The sequence below is a fragment of the Apium graveolens genome, chromosome 6 (assembly GCF_009905375.1).
Source record: "Apium graveolens cultivar Ventura chromosome 6, ASM990537v1, whole genome shotgun sequence".
NCBI lineage: Eukaryota > Viridiplantae > Streptophyta > Magnoliopsida > Apiales > Apiaceae > Apium > Apium graveolens.
In genome coordinates, this window is record NC_133652.1 from 274,092,642 (window position 1) to 274,117,787 (window position 25,146).

The window sequence follows — 25,146 nt, forward strand, 5'->3', positions numbered from 1 at the left end:
ATAAACGTGGACAGCTGTCAATCATATCAAATCAAATCAATCATGTCGATCACGATTCCCGAGAAAGAAGGGGAACCGTTTCAAATTGTTTAAAATTCAAAGGACGCGCCCTGTCCTCTTGAAGGCACGCCCTTTATGATATTTAGAGGTATAAAATTTTGAAAAAAGATGTGCAATGAAGAAAAAGCTCCAAAGACGCGTTCTGTCCTCTTGAAAACGCGCCTTATAAGATAATATGGGTAAGATATAAATTTATACAAATTTTGAATGTAAGACAAGAAATTCCAATCCCATTTTCAATAGCATATGGAATTTGGGGTAGTTATTATGCCTGAAATTTGGTATAAATATTATTCGGGTCAAAACTGGGTCAATTGGGCCTAATTGGGAAATTTGTATCTAAAATTAAGGAGGAGGTAAGATAAGTTCTCTTTGGCTAAGAAGGAAGAAGACGCGCCCTATTTATTCCAGATGGACACGCCCAAATGTATGGCATAAGCTCCTAACTGTTGACTTAAAAGATAAGACGCACCCTCTTACGTAAGGAAGGGCGCGCCCCCTTTATGAAAAGAAGACTTGGAATGACTTACGGGTTGGCCCCTTAATAAAGGGAGGTCTTAGGGCGCGTTCTAAGAAGAAGGATGGCTTGGATGAGACTTCAACATAGTTACTTTTACGTATTCATTGGATGATTCAAGGAAGGATGTAATTATTATTACCTTTGTATTTGTTCGAGGGATACGCAGTCAAATTGTAAGGGTCAGAAGCGAGAGCGCAAAGAAGCCACCACCAACCCTAAACAATCTCAGTCACCAATAATCACAAATACCAAATACTGTTCATAAAATCCGACAATTACTGTTGACGTTTTCCGACGCTGAGCCACCGTCATAGATCTTGTTTCCGGCTACGAAACTCGAACTTTATTACTACCAAATTCCTCGGTCAACCGTTATCATAATACAGGTATTGGATTATTATATTCATCTTATTTTTTTTCTTTTATTCATATATTATTTACCAGATTTATTAAAGTGAACAGTTTTTTTATAAATAAAACGAAAAGACAAAAAAATTGTGACAGAGTATCTTAATTATTTTAGTGCACATAATCTTTAAAAGTTATAAAAAAAATTCTAAAAACCTGTGCAGACAATCCTTCCTGTTTTGCGCTGTTCTCTCTCATTTGTTTTTTCGCTAAATTCTCTCTCATTATTCCCCACACAAAGTAAAGAGAGAGATACTTTGTTAATCCCCAGTCCACTAAATTTCTAGAGAGAGAAACTAAATAATGGCTCGCAGACCAGACGAAGAGTACGATTACTTGTTCAAAGTGGTGTTGATCGGTGATTCCGGCGTCGGTAAATCCAATCTGCTCTCTCGATTCACCAGAAATGAGTTCTGTTTGGAGTCCAAATCCACTATTGGCGTTGAATTTGCTACTCGTACTCTCCAGGTCTCTCTCTCTCTCTCCCCTCCCCCCTCTTTCTCTCCCTCTCTCCCTCTATCTCTCTCTCTCTCTCTCTCGCTCTCTCTCTGTATATATGTATACTTATTTGTATAGTTGTATGTTTAGAGATAGACAAGTAGTTTACTGATTTGTCTCTACTTGTGTGTTGTGATTATTATTTGTTTGCTGTGTTGATTCTGCTGATGTGGAATTGTGGATCTATGATTGTATCGATTGTTGATTTTTGCTTGTTTTGTGATTGTTATGATTGAAATTGAGTTGATTTGTCGGTACTTAAGTTTATGTTCAAATGGAGAGGATGTGTTTGCACTTTAGCGGGAAGATATGATGGGTAAATAGTACAGATCTGTGTGAATTGAAGTTAATTTCATAAGTTTGGAGTGTTGTTGTCGTGTTACATTGAAGTTGTGATGTCAATTATTAGTCTGCACACGTAGATCATATTTGAGAGCATATGTAATGGCAAAGGAAAATGAAAAGTAAAAAAGAAGGAACATATTTGTTCGTTAGTATGTTACGAGGATCTTACGTGATGAACGATCGAGTACAAGTCATCTTTGGCATTTCGTGGTAATCTTTGAAATACGATTGCAAGTCAAATTAGGACCATTGTAATTGGATGAATGTGTTAACACTATAAAACAATCAAATTGTTGTCATATTGGGTATCATTAATATAATTGTAAGTTAGCTTAGATGACATTTTACTTATCTATTTGTATTTATAGTAAACTTGGTGATAATTTGTATGGTAATTGTTATTATTAGCTGTATTTTTCTATCTATTTGTGTGTTTTATGCGACCTGTAATTAATTGATATAGTATGTATATGTAAATGTTAAAATTGGACAATGGAAGTGACCTCCTTAACCTCAGCTGTTTCGGGATAATGTGAAAAAATTCTCTTGATACTTGTTTTAGAGTTTTTAAATAGATGCCATGATTTTTGTAATGCCTGGATTGGTTGGATATAAAAAAACTACATCTATTTTTTTTATGTATGGACTATATGTGTATTTGAACATACGGGTAAAATCAAACGAGTGTAACACCATATGCCCAGTAATATTGTATTTGCACCCATCATGAGTGATACCTGTACCAGTACTCGTGTAACCAATGTAACTAACTAAAATGACGTAATACAATGACTAAATCCTAAAGTATTTTCTAAGTTTGACAATTGAGACCATAGCGTGTAGTTTGTTTTTTGAATTCAGTATTTATCTACCAAGGTTTTTTTGGGGTGTCTTATATCTCTCCTAGGTGGAAACTCTATCTTATATGGCCATTGACTTTTCCGTAGGTTACATATTCACTTATTGGGAACACACAAGGTTAGTTTCTATATTTTTCTTAACAAGATAATGCATACTGGGACAACTTTCCGAACACCCAAATGGAGTGCATAGAATGTACTCATTTGGTGAATAGTGAGTAAAAATTTGTTGCATTACTGTGTTGTGTTGTTTAAGCTGGGGTCTTTGCCGAAACAACGTCTACTTCTATCGAGTAGAGGCAAGGTCTTGGCTATACGAACAAGCAAGATACACTGGGTATGTTCCGTTCAATAAACGATGCCCTGTTTAAGGTGTGAGGATTAATTTTTTATTGTGAAGAAACTTACTTCGGAAATGGACTCTTTTTTCATTTGTAGTTATTTTACGCTACACTAGGTTCCCTTATCTAGAGTCCTCGGTGGAAATTGCATTAATTATAATCTCATTTCTTTTGTTCGAGTACTATGGTTGATAAATAGGGGTCAGGAAGTCTCAACAATGAATTGCTCTAATGAGGCAAAGATAGTAATAGCATATATACATTAAGTAGGCACCAAAGTAGACATCAAACCAAGACATAGAACACCATTCATGAAAATACACTACTTTGCGTCTACAAACACTTAATTAAATCTTTTAGAAAGTCGAAAAACTCTTCTAGGCTCCCTCTTGGTATTTCTGCCAATGCTTGTAGTCTCTCCTCGTGCAATTCTTGCTGTCTTTTCTCTAAACCTTTTACATGCTCTTTGTTAGCGCGAATGTGCTTCCTTCCTTGAATGATCCTTTGTTTAACATTTATTAAAAGGAAGTTTAGTCCTCTATGACGCTCTTGTATTTCATTTCCAACATTAATCTGGAACTTTGAGAATCTAAAGCACCCTTTATTAAGATCAATGTAATTGTATGTAAATGAAGAGCAGCATGATGAACTAAATAGTCTCCCGGGCCTATTATCAAGAATAGTGAAATACTATTATTAAGAGCATTTAACAACCGAGCAACCATATGCTTCAGTCCGCAATGAACCACATTCAATGCCGAGCCGTTTGTCGAAGATACAAGTACATCAAGGGTCAAGACCATATATAGTTTTACCAAGAGCAGAGTGTATCCATTGAGCAAATATAGGTTCAATCAAGATTTGTTTATCGGGAGTAGCAAAGGCTAGCATAACATCATTATGAACATCAAGTCCCAAGATATTGAACCCAAAAAGAGGCTATCCCCAATTAAAATGAAACATGATAGCTTCTTTTTGGTTTAACATTCTTGCTAATACATTATCCTTGTTCTTTTCCAGATTGTATTCTCTAATGAAAAATGTAGCTCCATGAGCAAAAGCTCCTTCAATGATGGATCCTGCGATGTATTGGTGTTAAGTATAATACACGGTATGAATGCGTAAATGGCTAAAGGGCACATGTTTAGAGCTTCTAAGGAACTAACTATTTACTTTGTTTGGTTGGAGAGAAATGTGCGCCTTTTAAATTCTAACAATTCAAGTTCAGCTGCCTCTCCCCGCAGCAAGATTTGTCACCAAGTAATGGAGAGAGTAGCCTCCTGCCCTTGTTTTAAGCATGATTTGAGGGCTATCCTGCTCTCATTAGTTTTATTCGATATTAAGAACTTAGCTAGCAATTATAGTTGGTTCTTAGCTGCTTGTTTGGCTTTATGCTTTGTTAATTCTATCGTGTCTAGTTTTTTCTATATCCCAGGGAGATGAAATGATGTTAATATGTTATACTCCCCTCAATAGGGTATGCCTGTTTTTGATTATTAAGCATTGTTCTTTCAAATACTTTGTTTCACTCGTTCTTTTGTGGTTAAGCAATGTCATGTACATGCCTTAATATTGTAGACAACATTCAGTACGGGACTGCCACATTTTGAATAAAATTGAACTCTATCAGTTAGTGTCTAGTAATTTCCTTTTAACTGCTAACATATTAATATTTGTTGCTTCTCATTCGATATCCTGAGTGCATATAGAGTAATTTCCTTTTTTCCACAGAAAGAAAAGCTTGCTTCATGACGTGTTTTCTTTAGAAACATTTCTTTACCTCTGTAAGACTCTGTTTATTCTTCAGGTTGAGGGAAGGACTGTCAAGGCACAAATCTGGGATACTGCAGGGCAGGAACGATACAGAGCAATAACCAGTGCCTATTACAGGGGGGCATTAGGAGCACTTTTGGTGTATGACGTAACCAAGCCAACAACGTTTGAAAATGTGAGCCGGTGGTTAAAGGAGCTTAGAGATCATGCCGATTCCAACATTGTAATAATGCTTATAGGCAACAAGACTGATCTGAAGCATCTGAGGGCTGTTGCCACCGAGGACGCTCAAGGTTTTGCTGAAAAAGAAGGTCTTTCATTTATAGAAACTTCTGCTCTAGAAGCAACAAATGTTGAGAAGGCTTTCCAGACAATTCTTGCAGAAATCTACAGGATAATCAGTAAAAAGTCACTTTCCTCAAACGAGGCAGCTCCTACTACCATCAAAGAGGGGCAGACTCTTGTTGTTGGGGCTCAGGAGTCCAACACAAAGAAACCTTGTTGCTCTTCCTCTTAGTGGATATATCATGTTAATTCTTTTTGCTATATCTGTGTTTGGTCGTTCTGATTATATTCACACTTTGAGACGGATGTTTGTTGATGTAATCATTGCATGGCTCTTTTCTTGATGTGATTGAGGTATGTTAGAGTATTTATCGGATCTCAGATATGTGTTTTAAGGGATTATTTTCTGTGGTTTCTTCTTTTATAGCAATCTAAAACCGAGGAGTTTTGGCATTATCAGTAGTGGTGAACTTTCCGAAATTTCATTTGAGCAGTACTTTCCCAAGAATGGTATTATTACATTTTTGGGGACAAAGAACTATACCTTTCACCTTAGTCTAAAGAAGCCATGGTAATCTGATTGTTTTTCAACATATAGCTTTGATTTTCTATTTTTGTTAGTTTGAATTTGTCACAGTTATAATTTATTTAAGATTTTGAACAACATATTAGTGTTAATTACGTAAGTGTTGAAGTGCAAGATTTTGAGAGAACAATTATGTACTGCGTACTCTTTTTTTTGCCAAAGTTGTGCTTTGTAGTCTTTTGCATCTCACAAGTTGCAGAGTGCTCTGCACACCACTCAATTCAGATGATCCACATTTTTCTTAAATTTGCAAATGATTTGAACAGATGATTGTACATTTACTATTTATGACACATTTCTTATAAATGTATATACATTAGCCGATTTTGAAATACATATTAAAAGCACACTTTAACACCTACATTTTTATAAGTTATCTGATTTTAATTGGTAGAAATTTGTGTACTTACAGGAGCCCATTATTATTAATAATAATCTAACCAACTATAGTAAAAAATAATTTAGATGCTTTTTTCTCGTCACGAGAGATACGAGGTTTATAAGTACGTGAACATCAATGATGTTATGTGAGCAAGTACCTCTTTCAAAGCATCCATTTCATACAAATTCTGCTGCGTTAAACCCTAATCCAAATCGTAAACCCCTTCACATATATTAAGAAATGATCATGAATAATCAGAACTACTCCTACAAAAATGCAAAACTAGTTTTGATAGGCTTAAATATGCACTCCATTTGTACGATAAAATGATCCAAATTGATGAATTTTAATATTGAAGTGTGCTCTCTTCATCCCTAATTATCTAATGTCAACAAATTTATAAAATGTTATGCTTTGACAATTTGGAGTATTAACAAGTTCGCGTTTGACTGCCTCAAATAAGATGGAGATCTACTTCAGTCATCCCTAATGACATACGAGTAAAATGTACAACTCCAGACAAAGTTTGAATGATAACTGAATTAATTTCAAGAAGAATACACCACAAACTACTACAAGACAATCAACCTGCATGGAAGGAAGCAATTTACAATGATTTAAATTCTACTTTCCGTTTTGGCATAGGCTTAGGCTGAACGCCAAGTAAAACGAAAGACAAGAATTCATGTTATACATCAAAGCTGTGAGGCGAGTTCCATTTTAAACGTCTAGACAGTTGTTTACAATTGGCTTATCATCCAACATTTACATTATCCAGTTGCTAACTGCAGCAGTTAGACTTCTGCTCAATCTGTTGCCCCTTGATTTGAACACTACTTGATGATTTTTTGTTAGCAGCTGGTTGATTACCCATTCTGCAGATAAAATTTATTTCAGAGAACAGACCGAACTTGTGAATATGATGCTAAATAATCAGTTAAACTAATCTATATATGGATCAGATGTCAGTAAACAAAGTATAAGTTGCCTTACTTCTTCCTTATTTCTCCAGCCATGGTCAAAAATGCTTGCTCAACATTGATCGAGTCTTTTGCACTGGTCTCCAGGAAAGGTATTCCAAGCTCATCTGCAAATGCCTGCAGGTAATTCAAGTCCAAAGCCGTAATGAAGTTAGTTCGCCTAGTTAAAATATAAGGAGGAAGTTGCAAGGTATGAGTTAAAAAGTGTGTGGACTCTGAAAGCGGTATGGGAAGCACTATATTTTCCCATTAGGCATCACAAAGTTTGTCCTAGTAGGATGTATCATATGATTAGTGCAAGCACGTCGAACATAGAGCAGTAAGATGATCAATCAAAGTTGGGGGTCTTCACTTTGCTTATGCAAGAAAATGAAATACCCTTATCCTGGATTAGGATGCCTGTACCCGAAATTTGCCTCATCAAAATCAACAATATGACCAAATTTGCTAAAGAGATGGTATATTCTCGATCCCCAGGCTCGGGTTGGATCTTTCTGGACAAGCAAAATTCTTTTTACTACCTATTTATGTATTAGATGTATAAGAAAACTAAAGTGTGCATTTTCTCGAAAGAAACAACCAAATCCAGTTAAAAAGCTCCCATGCCCGGTTGGTGCAAAACAGTATCAAAGACAGGCTTAAACCTAACCATGTGGTTATGACCCGAGACCTCAGAACTCTAATAGGCTTAACATGCCAGTTCAGGCCTGCACACCGAGAGAACATCATGCAATCCTAACGTAGGACTAGAAAAGCTGAGGACGTATTATTATATGACTATGGTTGCATACTGTACCTTGGCTGTTTGCGTATCCACGACCTTGTTCTCAACCAAATCACATTTATTTCCCACCAAAAGCTTGCATACACTATCATTTGCATATCTATCAATTTCGCTCAGCCACTGCTTAACATTGTTGAAGCTCTCCATATCGGTAACATCATAAACAATCTGTTACAAGGTCCAGACAGTTTATTATATAAACATATGGAATGGTCTCACCGACAATCAACATAAAGAATGAAACAATGCATAGAAGATGCATAATTATTCAATATTCCGACACCTGAAGTGCTTCTAATTTTGCTACATTTCACTATATGTACAAGTGATAACTGTCATCAGAAGATACACTAATCATGATCTCAGGTGTCTGAGACTTGCATAATACATGCACAGTGCACATGTTAGGGAAACAAAAGTTAAAGAAATCGAATACAATAATTGCCCATTAAAAAACTACCACTAACCGTAAGCTTACAAATTTTATTTTGTTATTATAAATAAGCTGAATGCAAAGTAACAGAGGATATTTTTTTGCCATTCGCTCACATTCACAACCTTAACAAACTACAACTTTTGTTAATGGTTTTATGTGTACTTGTCTTTCTTCATCCCTAGAAAACACCACCCCTCTGCATTACCCATACTCTCAACATTTATCATTGTCCCCGGACATGATGTGGATGCAGGTATGGGAATTATTGATGTCCAGCTCAGATGTTGAGTCCCCGCACATGTGTCCAATTTATGATCCATATAATAAATTTTATAGTTTTTGTAACTAAGAATCTGACACTGGGATCCGCTGTAACCAAGCCTGTATAAGTACCATGGCCTTTTCTTGACGTATCACAATCATTCTCGGTAGAGGACCTGAACATCATATACCAAATCTAAATGGTGTTTTCTATAATTGTGGTGCACAAGCAGCTTGAATCCGGGGAGGGGGGGGGGGTTGGCAAGGGAAATGGGTGATGCAGAGGCTTGAACCAGTGGGGGAATGAGTCACAGAGAAGGATATGTTTGAGGTAAGTGAAATTGCCAGTGACATAAATGGTTGTTAAACAAGTAGTATCTGCAATAATTATGGATTTTTGCAGCTCATGTTTCTGTTCTCTAAACTGAAAATGTGAATTCTTACGCCTTATGAAACCCCAAAAGACAAACCTTCTTACAAATATAATTTAGACCTAGAACTTCTGTAACCATTAGAAGTGATCAGCATGAAACAAAGATATAGTTTTCAGGGAGGCTATAGGATAATAGAGACAATTGCAGTAAACCTCTTACCATTAGTCTAGTATCCGTTTACTGACCAGATGTACCCCAATTTAAACGAGTTAAATGTAATGCTATGCACAGAGTTTGCCATTGATGAAGGGCTGATACATGTCACTTACAATAATCCCATGTGCTCCTCGGTAGTAGCTGCTTGTTATCGTCCTGAATCGTTCCTGCCCTGCAGTATCCCACTAAAAACAACAAATCGAACTACTGTCAAAAGGTTGTTTTACACTTCTCTAAGACACATAGAATATTTCTCATCAACTCCCCCACTTTTTCATATTTTTAGAAATTAACATGCAACTTGTCCTAGAAAAAAGGATGATACAAGATACTTATTCAACTGGCAATCTAACAAGCTATAAAACACAAGAAAATATGCCCCCAGTTGGCCTTTCAATATCATGAATCTTCTGCAGACTCCACTGAAACCCTATATTTCGTCACAATTTCCAGTTCCAAGTTCTAATAAAATGAGGTGACAAATGCCAACTACAGAAATAAAAATGTTTTAACTGCGGAAAGACTAGCATGTTTTCGATAAAAAACAATTGACCAGACACTCCTGAACCATTATTTCACTAGGAAACATCAAATGTTCTAATGAATACTCACAATTTGAAGCTTCATTGTCTTGCCATCCTGCTCAGCAGTCCTAATTTTCTAAACAAAAAAAAACACGATTTAGCTTTACCGAAACAAAGAACAAAAAAGGGCACTTTACCCACCAGAAAGAGAGTAAAGAAAACTCACAAAATCAACCCCAATAGTGCTAATGTAACTATCAACATAAGAATCATCCTGAAATCAAAACCCCACAAATTTTAACAAAAAAAGCTGTGAATACTGCATTTAAAAAGCCAAGTAAAGGGTAAAAGAGCATTTAAAAAGCTAAGTAAAGGGTAAAAGAAAGTTGATAGTACAGCAAATCTGAGAAGAAGGCATGATTTTCCAACAGACGAGTCTCCGATCAGCAAGAGCTTGAAGAGATAATCACTACAACAAAATCAAGAAAACATAAACAAAAAGTTAGCACTTTTTATAATGAACAAGTGAAACAATGAAAACTATATAAAGTTGGTAACTTTAATATTTTTATGTACAAAGAAAATCAAGAACTTACTAATTGTTGCTCATGTTTGGTGAATGAGAAACTGAAGGTGTTCTAAAATTGTTTGAAGGGGTTAGTTCTATGTTTGGTTTGCAGGGGAGAGATGAAAAGAAAATGAAGGAGAGGAAAGGTATGATTCAAAGGGAAGTCTCCTGCATGTGTCCCATGCTTTTTCCATTTTAAATATTTTCCCACCGCATTGGGAAATCATTTGGATGGTTCCTCCATCCAGTCTCAAATTTCTTGTCTATTTCGACTTTTGCGCATATTATAAAATACATTGAATGTATACTTCCTTCGAACTTCTTTTCTAAATAATTTTAAAAATTAAATAACGATTCACTTTTTTTTATGTATCTCCATATTCAGATTTTTAATAACATATGTTTCAGAACATAAAGTTGCAAACATGCTTAAACGTCCGTTGTGAATGGTGTATTTAGAAAAAATTAACGTGTCTGGACTGCTTTCGCAAACAACTTATAGTTGTGATTTGTGAATGGTGTATTTTTAAAATATATGTCTTATGTGTGCACCTGCTTTTGTCATTATCATTAAATTTGCTACTTGGCTATTTGCATTTGTTTGAATAAAAATGAGATACTATATTATGAAAAATTACTGCAGAAATAAAAGTAGTATAAATATGATTCTGAAGGTGAGCATTTTCAAATGCTGCAGCCTATGAGAAGTACCAGAAATGTTGCATGATTAGATATAAAAGTTCTATTACATAAAATTCATCACTAATAACAGCTTATGATAAGTTAGTGCTTCTCCACGTTTTTTTTAGTTGACATAATTGAGTTGCTATAATGCTTAGCCTTTTTTTATGACCTGCTTAGCCTTTAATTATTAGTTTCTGGCATATAAAAGAATAACAAATATTTTCATTATGAAATATGAATCATGAGTAAATGTCATAAAATGACAACATTAAGCTGCAGCTTTTACTAATGCCTCAATTATTCTTGTTTCTTGCATATCTAAATCTCTGTATATCTATTCTTTAGTGACACAGTAAACAAAATGGCCCATTATTTCCCTCTAGCTACTTGAAGAAGATAAATATTTTTGAGGAAAAAAGATGTCATAAGATCAACTTTTGATATCAAGAATTTGAAGTGCTCAAGGGCAAAAAGGCTTGTCCATGTCATTTTTGTGACTTGGAATTCGGAAATGCCTCAGTCTTCCCTCTTGTTTCTTCATATACCCTTCACATAAAAATGCCATTGAGAACTTATCTTCCACCACTCTATTCACATCATGCACAAATATATCAGTCTCAGCTCCTTCTTCTCTGTTCCGCGCTATCATTCCTGCTGTATATATGGCACTCATCCTCCCCGGAGCCTCATCATAGTAGCCGGTAGGCGCGTCAACCATGATCAAGTCCCATTTTGTGTCGTAAACTACATTAGGCAAACCTTTCAATGCCAGTTGACACATGGAGTACCTAGTTTCACCTATTGCTGTACACTCATTTCCTTTGCCTACGTCCATTAGCCCATCTGCTTGATGAACCTTGCTGTCGTATGTAACATGGTACGACTCTAATGTAGGAAACCTGTGCTTAATTTGCACGATCCAAGCCTCATCTTCTTCTAGGAAAATTGTGCGTCCACCAAAATTAAGTGTAGTCCACATTAGACTGTCATGGCCTAAGCCAAAAACTAGAAAGTTGCAAGGGGATTTTTTCTCAAGAATTCTTGATGATACCGAGATTTCCTTGAGTGTTTGTTGTGGAGTGATGGTTGAGGTTGTGTAATGGATAAGCGCTTTCGATACAGAAGGTGGGATTTTGTTGCAATTTGGCGAGCAACTTGTTGGATTTGCATTCGTTATAGTTCTTAGGACTTTCGGCAAAGTTTGTGTTGCTGGAGTTGAAACTTGCTTCGAAGAAGAGAAATTTGATCTCAGCACAAACAGAAGGAAGAACGCAAAGAAAACACCGATTGCAAGGAGAAACTTATTGTTGACAGGGTACTTAGTCTTTGGCCTCATTTTAGAAAATGGTTAAAGTTTTCGATAGACAGAGACAAGGGAGTTAAGGAAATGGAATATTTGGTTTAAGTGCTGCTGTGGATGATCATATTCATATATATGAACTGAAGTTGGAGAAGAAAATGAAATGTCTTTGTTATGTAAAGCTTTGGGATGAAGGGATGGATATTTAGAGTAGAATTGAAGAGAAAATGAGACATAGTTGGTGCATCAAGATAGTTGGTGTAGGTTCATTTAGCTAAGATTGTGACACATATATATAAGTTTGCTGTAATTACAGTTAGGAGTTTTGTTAAATTTGCTTCATTGTACATGTACATAGAGAAATCTGAAATAGAAGTATAGATTTTTGGATGTTAGCTATGTGTAAAGATTTGCTACCAAGATGGGAGGGCTAGTTAGGAAAACCAGTGGCAGTTGGGAGAGAAAGCAAAATGTTGCTTCCATCTTTCTTTTTAGAACTAGTAGAATAGAATATATAGTAAAATATTAGTGTGAATTAATAAATAAATAATATATGAGCATCAATATGTTAGAGAGATTAGTAAAAGACTTAGTAAAGTACAATCAGATTATCATTTTATAAATATAGTTATATGACACTCTCATCCTCCCAGGAGTCTCTTTGCAGTAGCCAGTTGGCGCGCCTACCATGATCAAGTTCCATTTTGTGTCGTAAACTACATTAGGCAACCCTTTCAAGGCGAGTTGACACATTAAGTACCAAGTTCAGCCAATAGCGCTGCACTCATCTCCTTTGCCTACTTCCATTAGCCCATCTGCTTGATGAACCTTGCTATTGTATGTAATGTGGTACGAATTCTAACACAGGAAACTTATACTTGATTTGTACTATCCAAGCCTCATCTACTCTAAAGAAAATCACTGTCCACTACTATTAAGTGTAGTCCACCTTAGACTGTCATGGCCTAAGCCGAAAACTAGAAAGTTTCATGGGGATTTTTTTCTCAAGAATTCTTGATGTTATTTGGAGACAGCATGGGACAAAGTTGGCCCATCTGGTGGAGATTTCTCTAGCCAAGACTGTGCCGCTCATATACAAGCTGTGATCAAGTTAAGAGTTTAGTTAAATTTGCTTCATTGGACATCTACATTGGTTGGATACAGGGCAGGCCCTTGGTTCAATAGCATATGTATATAGGTGTATTTATTTTTTATATTATTATTTTTTTATTTTTTATATTTTAAAATACAAATTTTAATTAGAATACATTAACATATATGTGATTGGGGGACATATTAAAATTTTAAAATATATTATTATCTTTGTGATAACTTTATTTTAAAATTAAAATATAATTTACTTTAATTTACTTTAAAAATATAATTAATAAATTTATTTAATAAACAAAACAAAGTAAAAATGTGAAAGGTTTAGAGAAATTGAGTTTTTGGACTATGCGCGTCTATACCCATTACCCAGATGATCAGACGAAGTCATATAACAAAAGTACAAAACCCTCTCTCCTTCCCTCTGCTTAGCTACCGAATAAAATACAGAATACAGATTGTTCTCTGTTCATTCTGAATATCAATTATCAAAACACCGGAAGTCATCGACTCATCGTGAAGATCGGATCATCCGTGCTTTGCAATTCAGCAATTATAACACAGGTATGGTTTAAAGATTTCTATTCTAATTACTTTTTTAATAATATTGTAATTTACTATTTGTTTATTATTATTTTTCAATTTAAGGATTTGATGTGAATAATTAGAGAATAATTGAGATTTGTTTTTGTAAAAAGTAGTATGTCTTTTGTGATTTACTGATTTGAGATTGGTGACTAAAATTAATTGCATTATTTTGTTTGATGACTAGATAATTTGAAAATGAAGCGTAACCAGTTATCGGGGCATAAAAAAGGCAAAAGAAATTGAAAGCGGCGGAAGCAGAGAAATTGCAAATGGGCTCTCTTGACAAGTTTTTTGGGAAAAAAACAACTAATAGTGGTGATATTGGGGTTCCTATTGAGAATACAGATATTAGAAAAGAATCTGAGAATGAAGCTACATATACTGAATTTGAGCAGGAGACTGAAACTGAGGAGCCAAAAACTCAAAATTTAAAAGATGGGCTTGTCGAGAATAATGTAGAAGAGACTGAGAAAGAAATTTCAGATGTTAGTATCAATTATGATCCTGGTACGTGGAAGAAAATTGATCAGTGGCTACGAGATTCATTGGTAAGAAAAGGACCTATCAGAATAATTTTAGAACATTTTCCAAAAGATTCAAGAAATAGACATTTTTCTTCGGTGCATTACACTCGGATTCTACCTAATGGAGACAAACAAGATAGGAAGTGGCTTGTTTATTCACTCTCAACAAACAAAGTCTTCTGTTTTTGTTGTATGTTATTTAAACATGATGTGGCCAAGACAAATTTTGCAGAAGTTGGAATTGATGATTGGCACAATCTTGCTGTTAAGTTAATATCTCATGAAAGCAGTAATGGTCATCTAGTAAATATGAGCGCTTGGATTGAGTTAGAAGTGCGGATGGAGAAAAATGAAACAATTGATAAGATTGAACAAGACCGGATTAAAAAAGAGATAGAGCACTGGAAAAAGGTCCTGGTTAGGATTATTGCTATGGTCCAAACTCTTGCTTGCAATAATTTAGCATTTCGAGGAGATGAAGAGAAAATTAATAAACGCAAGAATGGATTGTTCTGTAAATTCATTGAGATGCTTGCACAATTTGATCCAATAATGGAAGAGCACGTCCGACTAGTCAAGGAAGGTACTTTACATACACATTACTTGAGCCATAAAATTCAAAATGATTTAATAATGGCATTGGCAAATGAGATCAAGGATTCAATCAAAAAAAAAATTCTAGAAGCAAGATACTTTTCTGTCATTTTGGATTGTACGCCAGATAAAAGTCGTGTGGAGCAAATGTCTTTAGTAATTCGGTGCGTTGATATTACTGTATCTCCAATAAAAGTTGAAGAATTTTTTATGCAGTTTGTGATAGTTGATGATACATCAGGTTTTGGGCTCTTTAGCAAGCTTGAAGAGGTTCTTGGTGATCTTGGACTTGATATTGATGATGTTAGAGGACAAGCATATGATAACAGGGCAAATATGAAAGGGAAACATAAAGGGGTTCAGAAAAGACTACTTGATGTGAATCCTCGAGCCTTTTACACTCCATGTGGTTGTCACAGTCTAAATCTTGTGCTTTGTGATATGGCAAACTGTTGTAGCAAGGGTTCTAATTTTTTTGGGGTTATACAAAGATTATACACTTTGTTTTCATCTTCAACACAGCGATGGGAAATTCTCAAGAAATTTGTTAACGGCCTAACATTAAAGCCACTGTTTGCAACAAGATGGGAAAGTCACATTGAAAGCGTGAGAGCGGTAAGATTTCAGACTTCTAAACTAAGAGATGCATTGGTTCATCCTAGTAATGTAACTTAAGACTCTATGATAAGATGTGAAGCTAGAAGTTTAGTTGAAAATGAAATTGAGAGTTTTGAGTTTCTATTTTCTATGTGCATCTGGTTTAACTTGTTAAATATCATTAATGCAATTAGTAAGTTCTTACAACTTGAAGATATTAATATTGATATTGCATCGTCAAGATTGGAAGAACTTATAAATTTCTTTAATGAGTTTAGAGAAACTGGTTATGACTCTTGTAAGAAGGAGGCAAAAGAGTTAGTTTTGGAGTTGGATGTGGAGCCTGTGTTTCCTGAAAAGCGAAAAATTCGTAGTCTTGTTCATTTTGATGATTTTGGGGTTACTGCAGCTGATGATGATCAGAACTTGAGTGCTGAACAAAAATTCAGAAGGTATTATTTCTTGTATATTGTTGATCAAGGTGCTTTTCAACTCAAAGAACGGTTTAAACAGTTTCAAGATTATAAGGAAAAAATTGGGTTTTTATTTAACCTGAAGAAGCATTTATCTGGTGATGATGAGGGGTTAAAATCTTGTTGCATGAAGCTTGAGGGATTTCTTAGACATGATATGCGATATGATATTGTTGGCGCAGAATTGTTTAACGAGTTACTAGTGCTTCGAATGGTAATACCCGATGAGATAACAAAGGCAATAGATGTGCTTAATTATTTAAGTTCTAGTTAAAGACAAATAAATTATCCAAATGCTTGGATAACTTATAGAATCGTTGTGACCATTCCTGTTACAGTGGTAGAGGCGGAAATGACATTTTCTAAATTGAAACTGATCAAATCTTATCTCCGCTCTTCGATGTCTCAAGATAGACTTAATGGATTGGCTTTATTGTCTATTGAAAGTGAGCTGGCAAGTTCTCTATATTATAGCAAAATCATAGAGAGATTCACATCTCAAAAGCCTAGAAAAAAGTTTCAAAATTAATAAAGGTAAACTCATTTTTTTAACTTTATTTTGACATTGTTGTATATTGTGGTGTAACAATGTTGCTTCGGATTTTTCTGTCCGAATTTGCTTTGACTCGTCTATAGTTAAAATCATACGCCATAGATCAGTTGTGATGTATGACTAGACTTTTAATTTTTCCATGTTTGGTACTGTATGCTCAAAGATTTGGTGAATGGCGGGCTCGGTATGAAAACGAGTTACAAAAAAAAAATGCAAATATTGTGTTTGTGTCTCATCTTATATTTCAAGGTCTAAAATATTTATTTATCAATTTTTTTAGCTTTCCAAAAAATGTCCAAATTTTCTGTTGTTAAAATGGGATAATTAAGAGCACTTGTGCTCCAAATTTTTAAGGGGAATAAGAGAAAAGAAGAGACGAAAGAATGGAAATAAAAAATTATTCTCCACTGTGTTGGTGAGTTTTTGTGCAGAAGAAATTTGAGTTTTTTTGAAAAAGAGAGATTTTTTCTAAAAAGAAAATGGTGAAAATTATTTAAAAAGTTGTATTAAAGTTTCTCTCCTAATTAATATTCAAAAAATTTACCTAGCAAAAAAATATTCAAAAAGTTTAATAGAAATCATTCAACATTTTTGAACGAAAAAAGTATTTTAGTAAAAGTAATCTTTTTTTAATTCAATTAAATATTATCTTAGATCATATTTGTATAATTTATTTGTAAATTTTTAGATAAAAATGTTACTACCAAGATATATGAATTTTGTACCATTGGTGAAAATCCAGATTATTATCATAAAATTTCTAAAAATATAGGGAGCTTGTGGGAACCATAGATTTAGATTTATTGATGCACACTGTTTGTTGATATTGAGACAAACATATCCTTGTATTCATATTTAATTCAAATTTACTTTTATGTTCAATGAAAATAATTTTATACTAATATCAATAAATAATTTACACTTATAATCAATGTGTACAAATGTCAATTTACAAAATATATGTGATGTATGAATATAATAATCACAAGTTATAATGTTAATTTTGTAGATGTGTATAAAAAAATATATGAAGAAATACTTAAATAATAAAATATAGAAAATTTAAATATCTTAAAAGGTTAAATAGTACTCCCTCAATACCTTATTACTTTTCTCTTTTCATATGTCGGGATTGTTCGTAATATGAGATAAATTATTAATTATAGGTATAGTAGTGATCTTGTTTGATCCATATTTATGAATATATAATTTTTATATTTTACATTAATATAAAATTAAAAATATTAATTATTAAAAATGTGCATTGATAAACTTGATGGACGGACGGAGTATATAAAATATAGGTAGGATAACAATACATTACATCATGAATGTTGTCCTGCCACCTCTTCCGGGCCTACCATAAAATGGTTAGCTGTGTACAGCCTGTAATTACTCAACTCAAAACTATTCCCTTAATTTTATTATTAATATAATTCATGTTCATTTCCACATTTTTTCATATCACCCCTCCAAGTAACAATACCTCCTGTCTAAATGTCTCACCTTTTTTTATTCATTTTGCGCCACCTAGTCTTCCAAAATAAAATAAATAAATTAAACTCATCAGTATTTATAGTCAGGCTGGAAAAATTAGTTTATAAAGTCTTATAAAGTCGGGATAACTTCAGTTGATTAAATTATCAATTTAAGATTGATTTGAAATAGGATTAAGCAAAATGATTGATAAGCATAAAAAATTGATATATTATAACATTAAATATTATTTAATATATTAGTATGTTTATGTTAATTATTTATTAATAATATATATTTATTATATCATAAATTTTATAATTATAAATATTTAAATGAAAATAGCATTTTAAATTTTAATAAATTATTATATATACTCCGCAAATAAAAACATATATAAATTTACAAAATTACAAATATTTAATATAATTTTATAGAAAATTAATTTGTTCACTTAATAGAAATCAAATATATGTTATTAACAATTTGGATTAATTAAAACAAATAGAGGTATTTTATTATAAACATAATTGACAGAAAGTGTTTATTTGCTGGAGACAGGCTGTCACCCAATTAAGTCATCTCTCTCCTCCTCCCTCTCTCTCTCCCACCTCACATTCTCTCTCTCTCTCTCCCACACCTTTCATTCCTCTCTCGCTGATCTCTCTCTCCTAGGGTTCCTTCATTTCCTTCGCACCAACTTTTGGTTCATTTTCCGAGGCCAACAGATCCGGAATCTGCATCTTGGCATCTTTCGAACCGTAATTTTTTTTGTTTCATTTCCTCTTATTTTTTGTTGTTATACTTTTCATGTATGTATAATGTGTCTATAGTTTTGATTTCACATTTTTTTGTTGTCAAGACCTGTTATGCTTCGTTTTGTACTTTAAAATCTGTTGTATTGAATTTACTAGTAGTCTAATTTATAGTTTAGGAACTTTACTTGATTATCAAAACAATGATTCACATATATATATATATATGTATGTTCAGTTATATAGCAGATGAGAATAATTGAATAATTGCGTAAAATGAAATTATGTTGATATTTTCATTTTTATTAGATTAATTTCAAATGTGGAGAATTTTCGTAGATATTGATTACCATATCGACTCCGGTGTACTTCCTAGGGTGTTAAATTCTATTTTCACGTCAGTTAAGTGCTTCACATACTTACAGCAAACTTAATGAACTTATTGTGGTTGCCTATGGTATCATATCGAAAAATTCTAATAATGGCATTGTAGTTGAACTGGATTTGTTCCCTTGTGTGTAGTTACTAATTCAAGTTTTGTATGTATGTAGATTGTGTGGTTCGGTGGTGCTACCAGTTTCATACTTTGAAGATTTGCGTATTTATATATTGAATATATTGAATTGCTCTACACAAGTTAGAAGAGAGTACTGAATGTTATGAAATAGGTAGTGAATATATATGAAATAGACGGGGATGTTGTGTAGGAGTATCTGGCTACGTAAGTCCTAGGGACTATCTTTGTATCAGTGCTGGCTAGAATGTGTTTTGGGTAATGCCCGAGGAGAGGTTTGATGCTGATGCACTCGGCGTGGTGACAGTTTGTCTTGTTTCACTTTTTGCACTCTTTGGATTCTTTTGCATTGTGTATTGCGTATACTTTCGCACACGTGTTCGTAGGCAGGGTTTTATTCGTCTTGGATATTTTAGTGGGCCTTGGATTATCCGAGTCACATTCATCTTGTTTGCAATCTGGTGGTGTGTTGGGGAAGTTATACGGTTGAACCTCTTGAGGAGTGAAGGTAGAATACTGAATGTTAACTTGGAATGGCAGAGAACTCTTTGCAAAGGCTACATTGTTTCAAACCTAGGATTTGCAGAACCTTGCTTTTTACTCACACTTGTGTTCCTCCTTCGTGGATCATTACAGGGGACAGAGTCCGAAACTTTGAGCCAGAAATGGAATTGCAAAACTGCCGGCTATATTCTTCTGTATTGCTTTCCAATGTTTATTCTTCAGCTGATGGTAATTTTAATCGGACCAAAATTCAACAAGGGTGGGAGTTATTCACACCAGTTGCCTCGTTATTTCACAAACACGGTTGCACCATCTATGAGTAGGAACGGCGCAGATGTTGCTCTATGTACTTATCCTTTATTGAGTACCATATTTCTTGGTATATTTGCCATTGTCCTAACTACTTACTTGTTCTGGCTTGGAAGCCGGATCCTGTATTTGGTCATCAATAAAGGATTGCATAAGAGAGTCTACACATTGATTATATCCGTCACTAGTTTTGTTCCTATAAGGGTCGTCTTGCTTGGTTTATCAGTACTGTCAAAGCCTGAACATGTTTGGTTCGAAACCCTTTCGTTTTTATCTTTTCTTTCCCTCCTATGTTGTTCTGGTTTCGGAGTTTGCATACTGGTTTACCTTCCGATTGCTGATTCATTAACTTTAAGGAATGTGCAAGACATGGAGGCTAGAAGTGGTGATGATCAACAGGATACTGTTTCACTTATTACTAACCAAAGCCCTCTAGAAGAAATTAGCATAGGGAGAAACTCTGGTACTTCAACAAAGCGTGAATCCATCTCTTTCCGCACAATGGATAATGATTATCAAACCTCAGGAACATTTGTGGAATTAAGCCTCTTCTCTCCTAGCCAGCATTCAAGCCCACCCGGGTCACCTCAAATTCTGGGATGGCCCATGCTCTCTGCAGCCCAACTGCAAGAACACTAAAAACGATCAAGTGACTGGTGTCTAAGTAAACTCATTTTTGTGATTGTAAAGGGTTAGTTTTATTAAGGATTGCATTTTTGTGTTTTGCTTCTATTTCAGATGTAATGATTGCCTGTTGCCCACCTTACTTTTTTCTTGGGTGGAACTATTTAAATATTTTCTTTTTCATATATTTATAGCCATGTACAATAGATTCGAATCAAGGCATTACTTTCAAGAGCTATTCACTGTGTATTTTTATGTGCTTCTGGCGGGAGTCAATTAGATTACCAGATTGGTAATTGTTTCCTGCAGTACAGAAGTTCCCGACTTAATGTTGTACATAATTTGATAGTTCATATATAGTTGAAAGATTTTATCTTAATGATCAGCTGGAATAGCATTGGATAATAACAAATTCCTGAGCCCAGGTTCTGACTAAACTATAGTTTCTTTTGAAACTTTTAGAAAGAGTCCCCTAGATTTGTTAGAATAAACTTTACAACCCGTAAAGACTCGTAAAGATACATTTCCTTCTCAATAATTGGCTTCATATCTGTCAAAATAGGCCTAATAATCAGGTAGCAGTAGCTCAAAGTAATTTATCAGTATGGTGATGATGGGTTCGCTTACCCCATATCGTTAGGAAAGGGGATGAGTGCAACTTTGCAAGTGTAGAAGTCGTTGAGATGAGCCCATCAGCCCAATAACACCCAATAATGATGTTAGAGGCCAGGCTAATGTTTGTAATTTGAAAAGATTTGGCGTATCGGGTTACAAATCACAATACGAGTTGATCAAAGACTAGGTTAAAAATGTTGGAAAAGATGTGGGATATATAAACCAGTTCTACATGGAGCCGAATAATCAATTTTGATATTCTCTCTCGTATATATGTAATCGGACAAACATAGATATATATAATTTGAATTTTGTTAATTAATAAATCTCCTTCTTTAAAATTTTATCGTAGAGCAAGTTCAACGCCTTTCTCAAACGAGCTCGTAAATTTGAGTAATAGGAACTTGACACAAAGTACATAAATAAACAACCATTGTGCATCCCAAAATTGAGGTATAAATATTACGTTACTTTTCAGCACGTTTTTCAATAATCATTTATAACATAATTCCACAATATTTTTAAAATTTTTTTTTTCTGAATAAAATTTTCATGTTTAAACTTTTATTAAAAAAATTTTTTTTGAAAAAAACATTACGGAACTATATTTTATAGAGGCCTCGAAATACGTGTAAATAGTAAACGTATAGAAATTAACGGGACGGATAGAGGAGGATATTAAACAACCGATATGTTAGCACCCGTAAAAGCAGAGAGACTGTGATAAATAACAGCAGAATTCTCTGTTAGGCTTCTCAGAAATGTATGCAAACGCTTCAACATTATGTTTTTCCATTTCAGTTAATTGGTGCCCCCCTCTTGAAGATTTAACCTAAAGTTTTTGAAGACTTTGTTGACGAGATATGGACAAATTTTCATCACTGACTTGGCAATGACAGTGTACTAAAACATTATGATGTTTTGCGTACTCAGTTGTCCATCTTTTAGATATGAGTTGAATAATATTTATTTACTAGCATAATAACCCGTCATTTTCTAGAGTTTTTTTATACACCACACAATTGTAATGTTTTTAGAGCAATTCCAACAATATTCTCTTGAGTCAAATTTTGAAGAAATTGAGATAAACTTTCTCTCCAACAATCTTTATGTCCCCCTCTATAACATTAAAAGTTTCGAATGTTTCCTCACTTTAAGGAATGAATATCCCATCAACTATTATTATATTATATTTTTCTTACCCGTTATTTTATATTTAAAGAATGAATATAAACAGGGTAGTAAGTGTACGTTTAAAACGAAACGATTAAACTTAATCTGTAGAATGCCGTTAGTATGTTTACAAATAAAAAGCTAAAAATTAACATACATGTTGAATACAGATTTGACCAAAATCTTGAATTTTATTTAAATAAATTATATGTACTGCTCTATATTATTACTGAGTTCAATGCTAACTTACAATTGACATACTCAATTTAAAAAGATAAAAATGCATAACTGAAGTCAGAATGCTTTGCAATCATAATATACAATAATGTAAAATTTACATTATTATTAATATTAAAGTTGATTTTAATGAAAAATATTAGTTTTTGAAATTCAACGTATGTATATATCATGTATGTATGTGAAAATGTTAGTTTTTTATTTACACTACTGTTAAGAAAGTAAGATTAAGTAATATGTATATGTGTGTGTTAGCATGTAAATTATTGTATGTTATATCACTTAATAAATTATGATGGTTTCAATTATTTATATGCTAAATATCTGATTTATGTACATGTATAATCATTATTAACATCTAGTGAGATAATTGATTACTTAACTAACATGCATTTATAATTCTTCCAAAATTAAAATTATGTAATAAATAAATTGCTATTATTTATATATGATATTCACATTATCACTGACAAACGATCCATATCTATTTTTTACGCAATTGGATATCAATCATGGTTGTAACATAAAAATGAATTATATATTTTTAAGACTTATTATTGATATTCATGATTTTTTTTTCAAGAATTCGAAAGAAAAATTGTAATTATATCGTTATTTAAACTGTTTTTAAGTTTCTTTCATTACGACTCTAATATTTATTCATATAATAATTTGATAACATTTTATACTATTCTCCTAAAATTAAAAATTTTCAGTTCGATAAAGTTTTATAAATATCAGTTGAACTGGTTAATTCCTTCAAATTACTGAACAATATATGTTTTTTTCCTTAAATAATATAAAATGCATTGATTCAAATGCTACAATATCGTATAGATATAACTTTTATTTGAATAATTCAAAATATTTGTACAATATTATCTTGATCAATGAATATTGCTGATCTAAAAGAATTCATTTTTAAAAGCTAGTTTTTTAAAGTAAAAAATGAAAATAAATCGATTTAGTATATCATTGTAATTTTAACAAATCTCGTGAGATCTCATTTCAAATTTCAAAATTTTTTAAAATCGGGACAAATCCCAAAAACAATAATACGTTACCAGTAAAGTTAGTAATTTTAATATAAATAATCAATTGACTTGATCCTATAAAGACCTCAAACACATTAATTTATATTAACACAAGATATTAAAAAATTTCACATTATTGGTAAGATATTCTCGCCGAGCTTATAATTTTAATTTACTAAACGTAGAATGTGACGATGTTTTTCGGCCGGGTCATGTAGTCAAATTTCAAGTATTTTTTGAACAATGGGCCAAGTTCTAAAATGTATTGACTCATTATAATTCGAACTTATCTAAATATGTAATACCAATATAAATTATTTATATATAAGCGATCCTATTTTCAATATTTTAAAAAAAAATTATATATGTACATTTTAATTACTTTTTATAATAAAAAATATGTTAAAAATATATGAGATGTATTTTCAAAATAAAAAATGATTAATAAATAAGATAATAATTCATTTATGTACTATGCCTAATTTTATATCTGTTTTTAAAAAAAATTATATATGTACATTTTAATTACTTTTTATAATAAAAAATATGCTAAAAATATATGAGATATATTTTCAAACTAAAAAATGATTAATAAATAAGATAATAATCCATTTTTGTACTATGCATAATTTTATATCTGGAATTCAATTTTTTAAAATAAACTGTACAAATATTTAACTAACTATTTTTTTTTTTTTGCATAATTCAAGTAAGTATCTTTAAAGTTAAATAAAATATTCATTTAGCACACTTACATATTATGTGTATGATAAAAAGCACATGTGAGAATATGGTGTAGTGGTAAAAGGTTGTATGGTTGAATGAAATAACCTGAGTTCGATTCCCACGAACCACATATTTTATATAAATTTTAAAAACAGGGGTAATTTACACTAATTAACGAAAGTAAAAAAATCCTTAATTAACGAAAACCGAACCTTAAAAAATAGAAATGACATGATAAATAAGCAAGGGCACATTCAGAAATTTTAAATTCAGGGGCTATCCGATAAATTTTGAGAATACCCCTTTATTTTTTAAAAATTTGAGAGGACACTTTCAAATATTTTTTTAAAAATTTAATAATAAAAAACATAAATTTTTATTTTATGGGAGACATATGTTCCCTGCTGCACTCGTTACCGGATCCTATCTTTTCCTGTACATAATAATAAGTATCACCAGTCATTCTTTTAGGATAAGCAGTTTACCTAATATTGCAGACTTAATATTGCAGACAATTTAATAAAGGTATTAGAGAAACTTACGTATCAGTTTTTCTGG

The 25,146-nt window shown here is 33.0% G+C and overlaps 6 protein-coding genes across 6 annotated transcripts; 4 read left to right on the forward strand and 2 right to left on the reverse strand.

Moving 5' to 3' along the window:
* Positions 1-1,139: 1,139 nt before the first annotated feature.
* LOC141667626 (ras-related protein RABA2a) lies at positions 1,140-5,546 on the forward strand. The gene is made up of 2 exons (XM_074474184.1): positions 1,140-1,456; positions 4,840-5,546. Exons 1-2 carry the CDS (start codon positions 1,292-1,294, stop codon positions 5,320-5,322), a joined length of 648 nt encoding a protein of 215 aa, XP_074330285.1. The 5' UTR covers positions 1,140-1,291; the 3' UTR covers positions 5,323-5,546.
* Positions 5,547-6,580: 1,034 nt separating this feature from the next.
* Positions 6,581-10,382, reverse strand: LOC141668879 (ras-related protein RABD1-like). The gene is made up of 8 exons (XM_074475922.1): positions 10,230-10,382; positions 10,030-10,102; positions 9,860-9,907; positions 9,722-9,769; positions 9,223-9,294; positions 7,835-7,990; positions 7,052-7,155; positions 6,581-6,933 (listed from the first exon to the last, which is right to left on the reverse strand). The coding sequence occupies exons 1-8, from the start codon at positions 10,241-10,243 to the stop codon at positions 6,840-6,842; spliced, it is 609 nt and encodes a 202-aa protein (XP_074332023.1). The 5' UTR covers positions 10,244-10,382; the 3' UTR covers positions 6,581-6,839.
* A 707-nt stretch (positions 10,383-11,089) lies between these two features.
* Positions 11,090-12,433, reverse strand: LOC141663802 (glucuronoxylan 4-O-methyltransferase 1). The gene has a single exon (XM_074469624.1). The coding sequence runs from the start codon at positions 12,219-12,221 to the stop codon at positions 11,346-11,348; it is 876 nt and encodes a 291-aa protein (XP_074325725.1). The 5' UTR covers positions 12,222-12,433; the 3' UTR covers positions 11,090-11,345.
* A 1,716-nt stretch (positions 12,434-14,149) lies between these two features.
* Positions 14,150-15,673, forward strand: LOC141666062 (uncharacterized). The gene has a single exon (XM_074472045.1). It carries the CDS (start codon positions 14,150-14,152, stop codon positions 15,671-15,673), a length of 1,524 nt encoding a protein of 507 aa, XP_074328146.1.
* Positions 15,674-15,679: 6 nt separating this feature from the next.
* Positions 15,680-16,342, forward strand: LOC141666063 (uncharacterized). Its single transcript, XM_074472046.1, has one exon. The coding sequence runs from the start codon at positions 15,680-15,682 to the stop codon at positions 16,340-16,342; it is 663 nt and encodes a 220-aa protein (XP_074328147.1).
* Positions 16,343-18,659: 2,317 nt separating this feature from the next.
* LOC141667630 (uncharacterized) lies at positions 18,660-21,041 on the forward strand. Its single transcript, XM_074474187.1, has 2 exons — positions 18,660-18,858; positions 19,404-21,041. Exon 2 carries the CDS (start codon positions 19,628-19,630, stop codon positions 20,816-20,818), a length of 1,191 nt encoding a protein of 396 aa, XP_074330288.1. The 5' UTR covers positions 18,660-18,858; positions 19,404-19,627; the 3' UTR covers positions 20,819-21,041.
* The last annotated feature ends 4,105 nt before the right edge of the window (positions 21,042-25,146 follow it).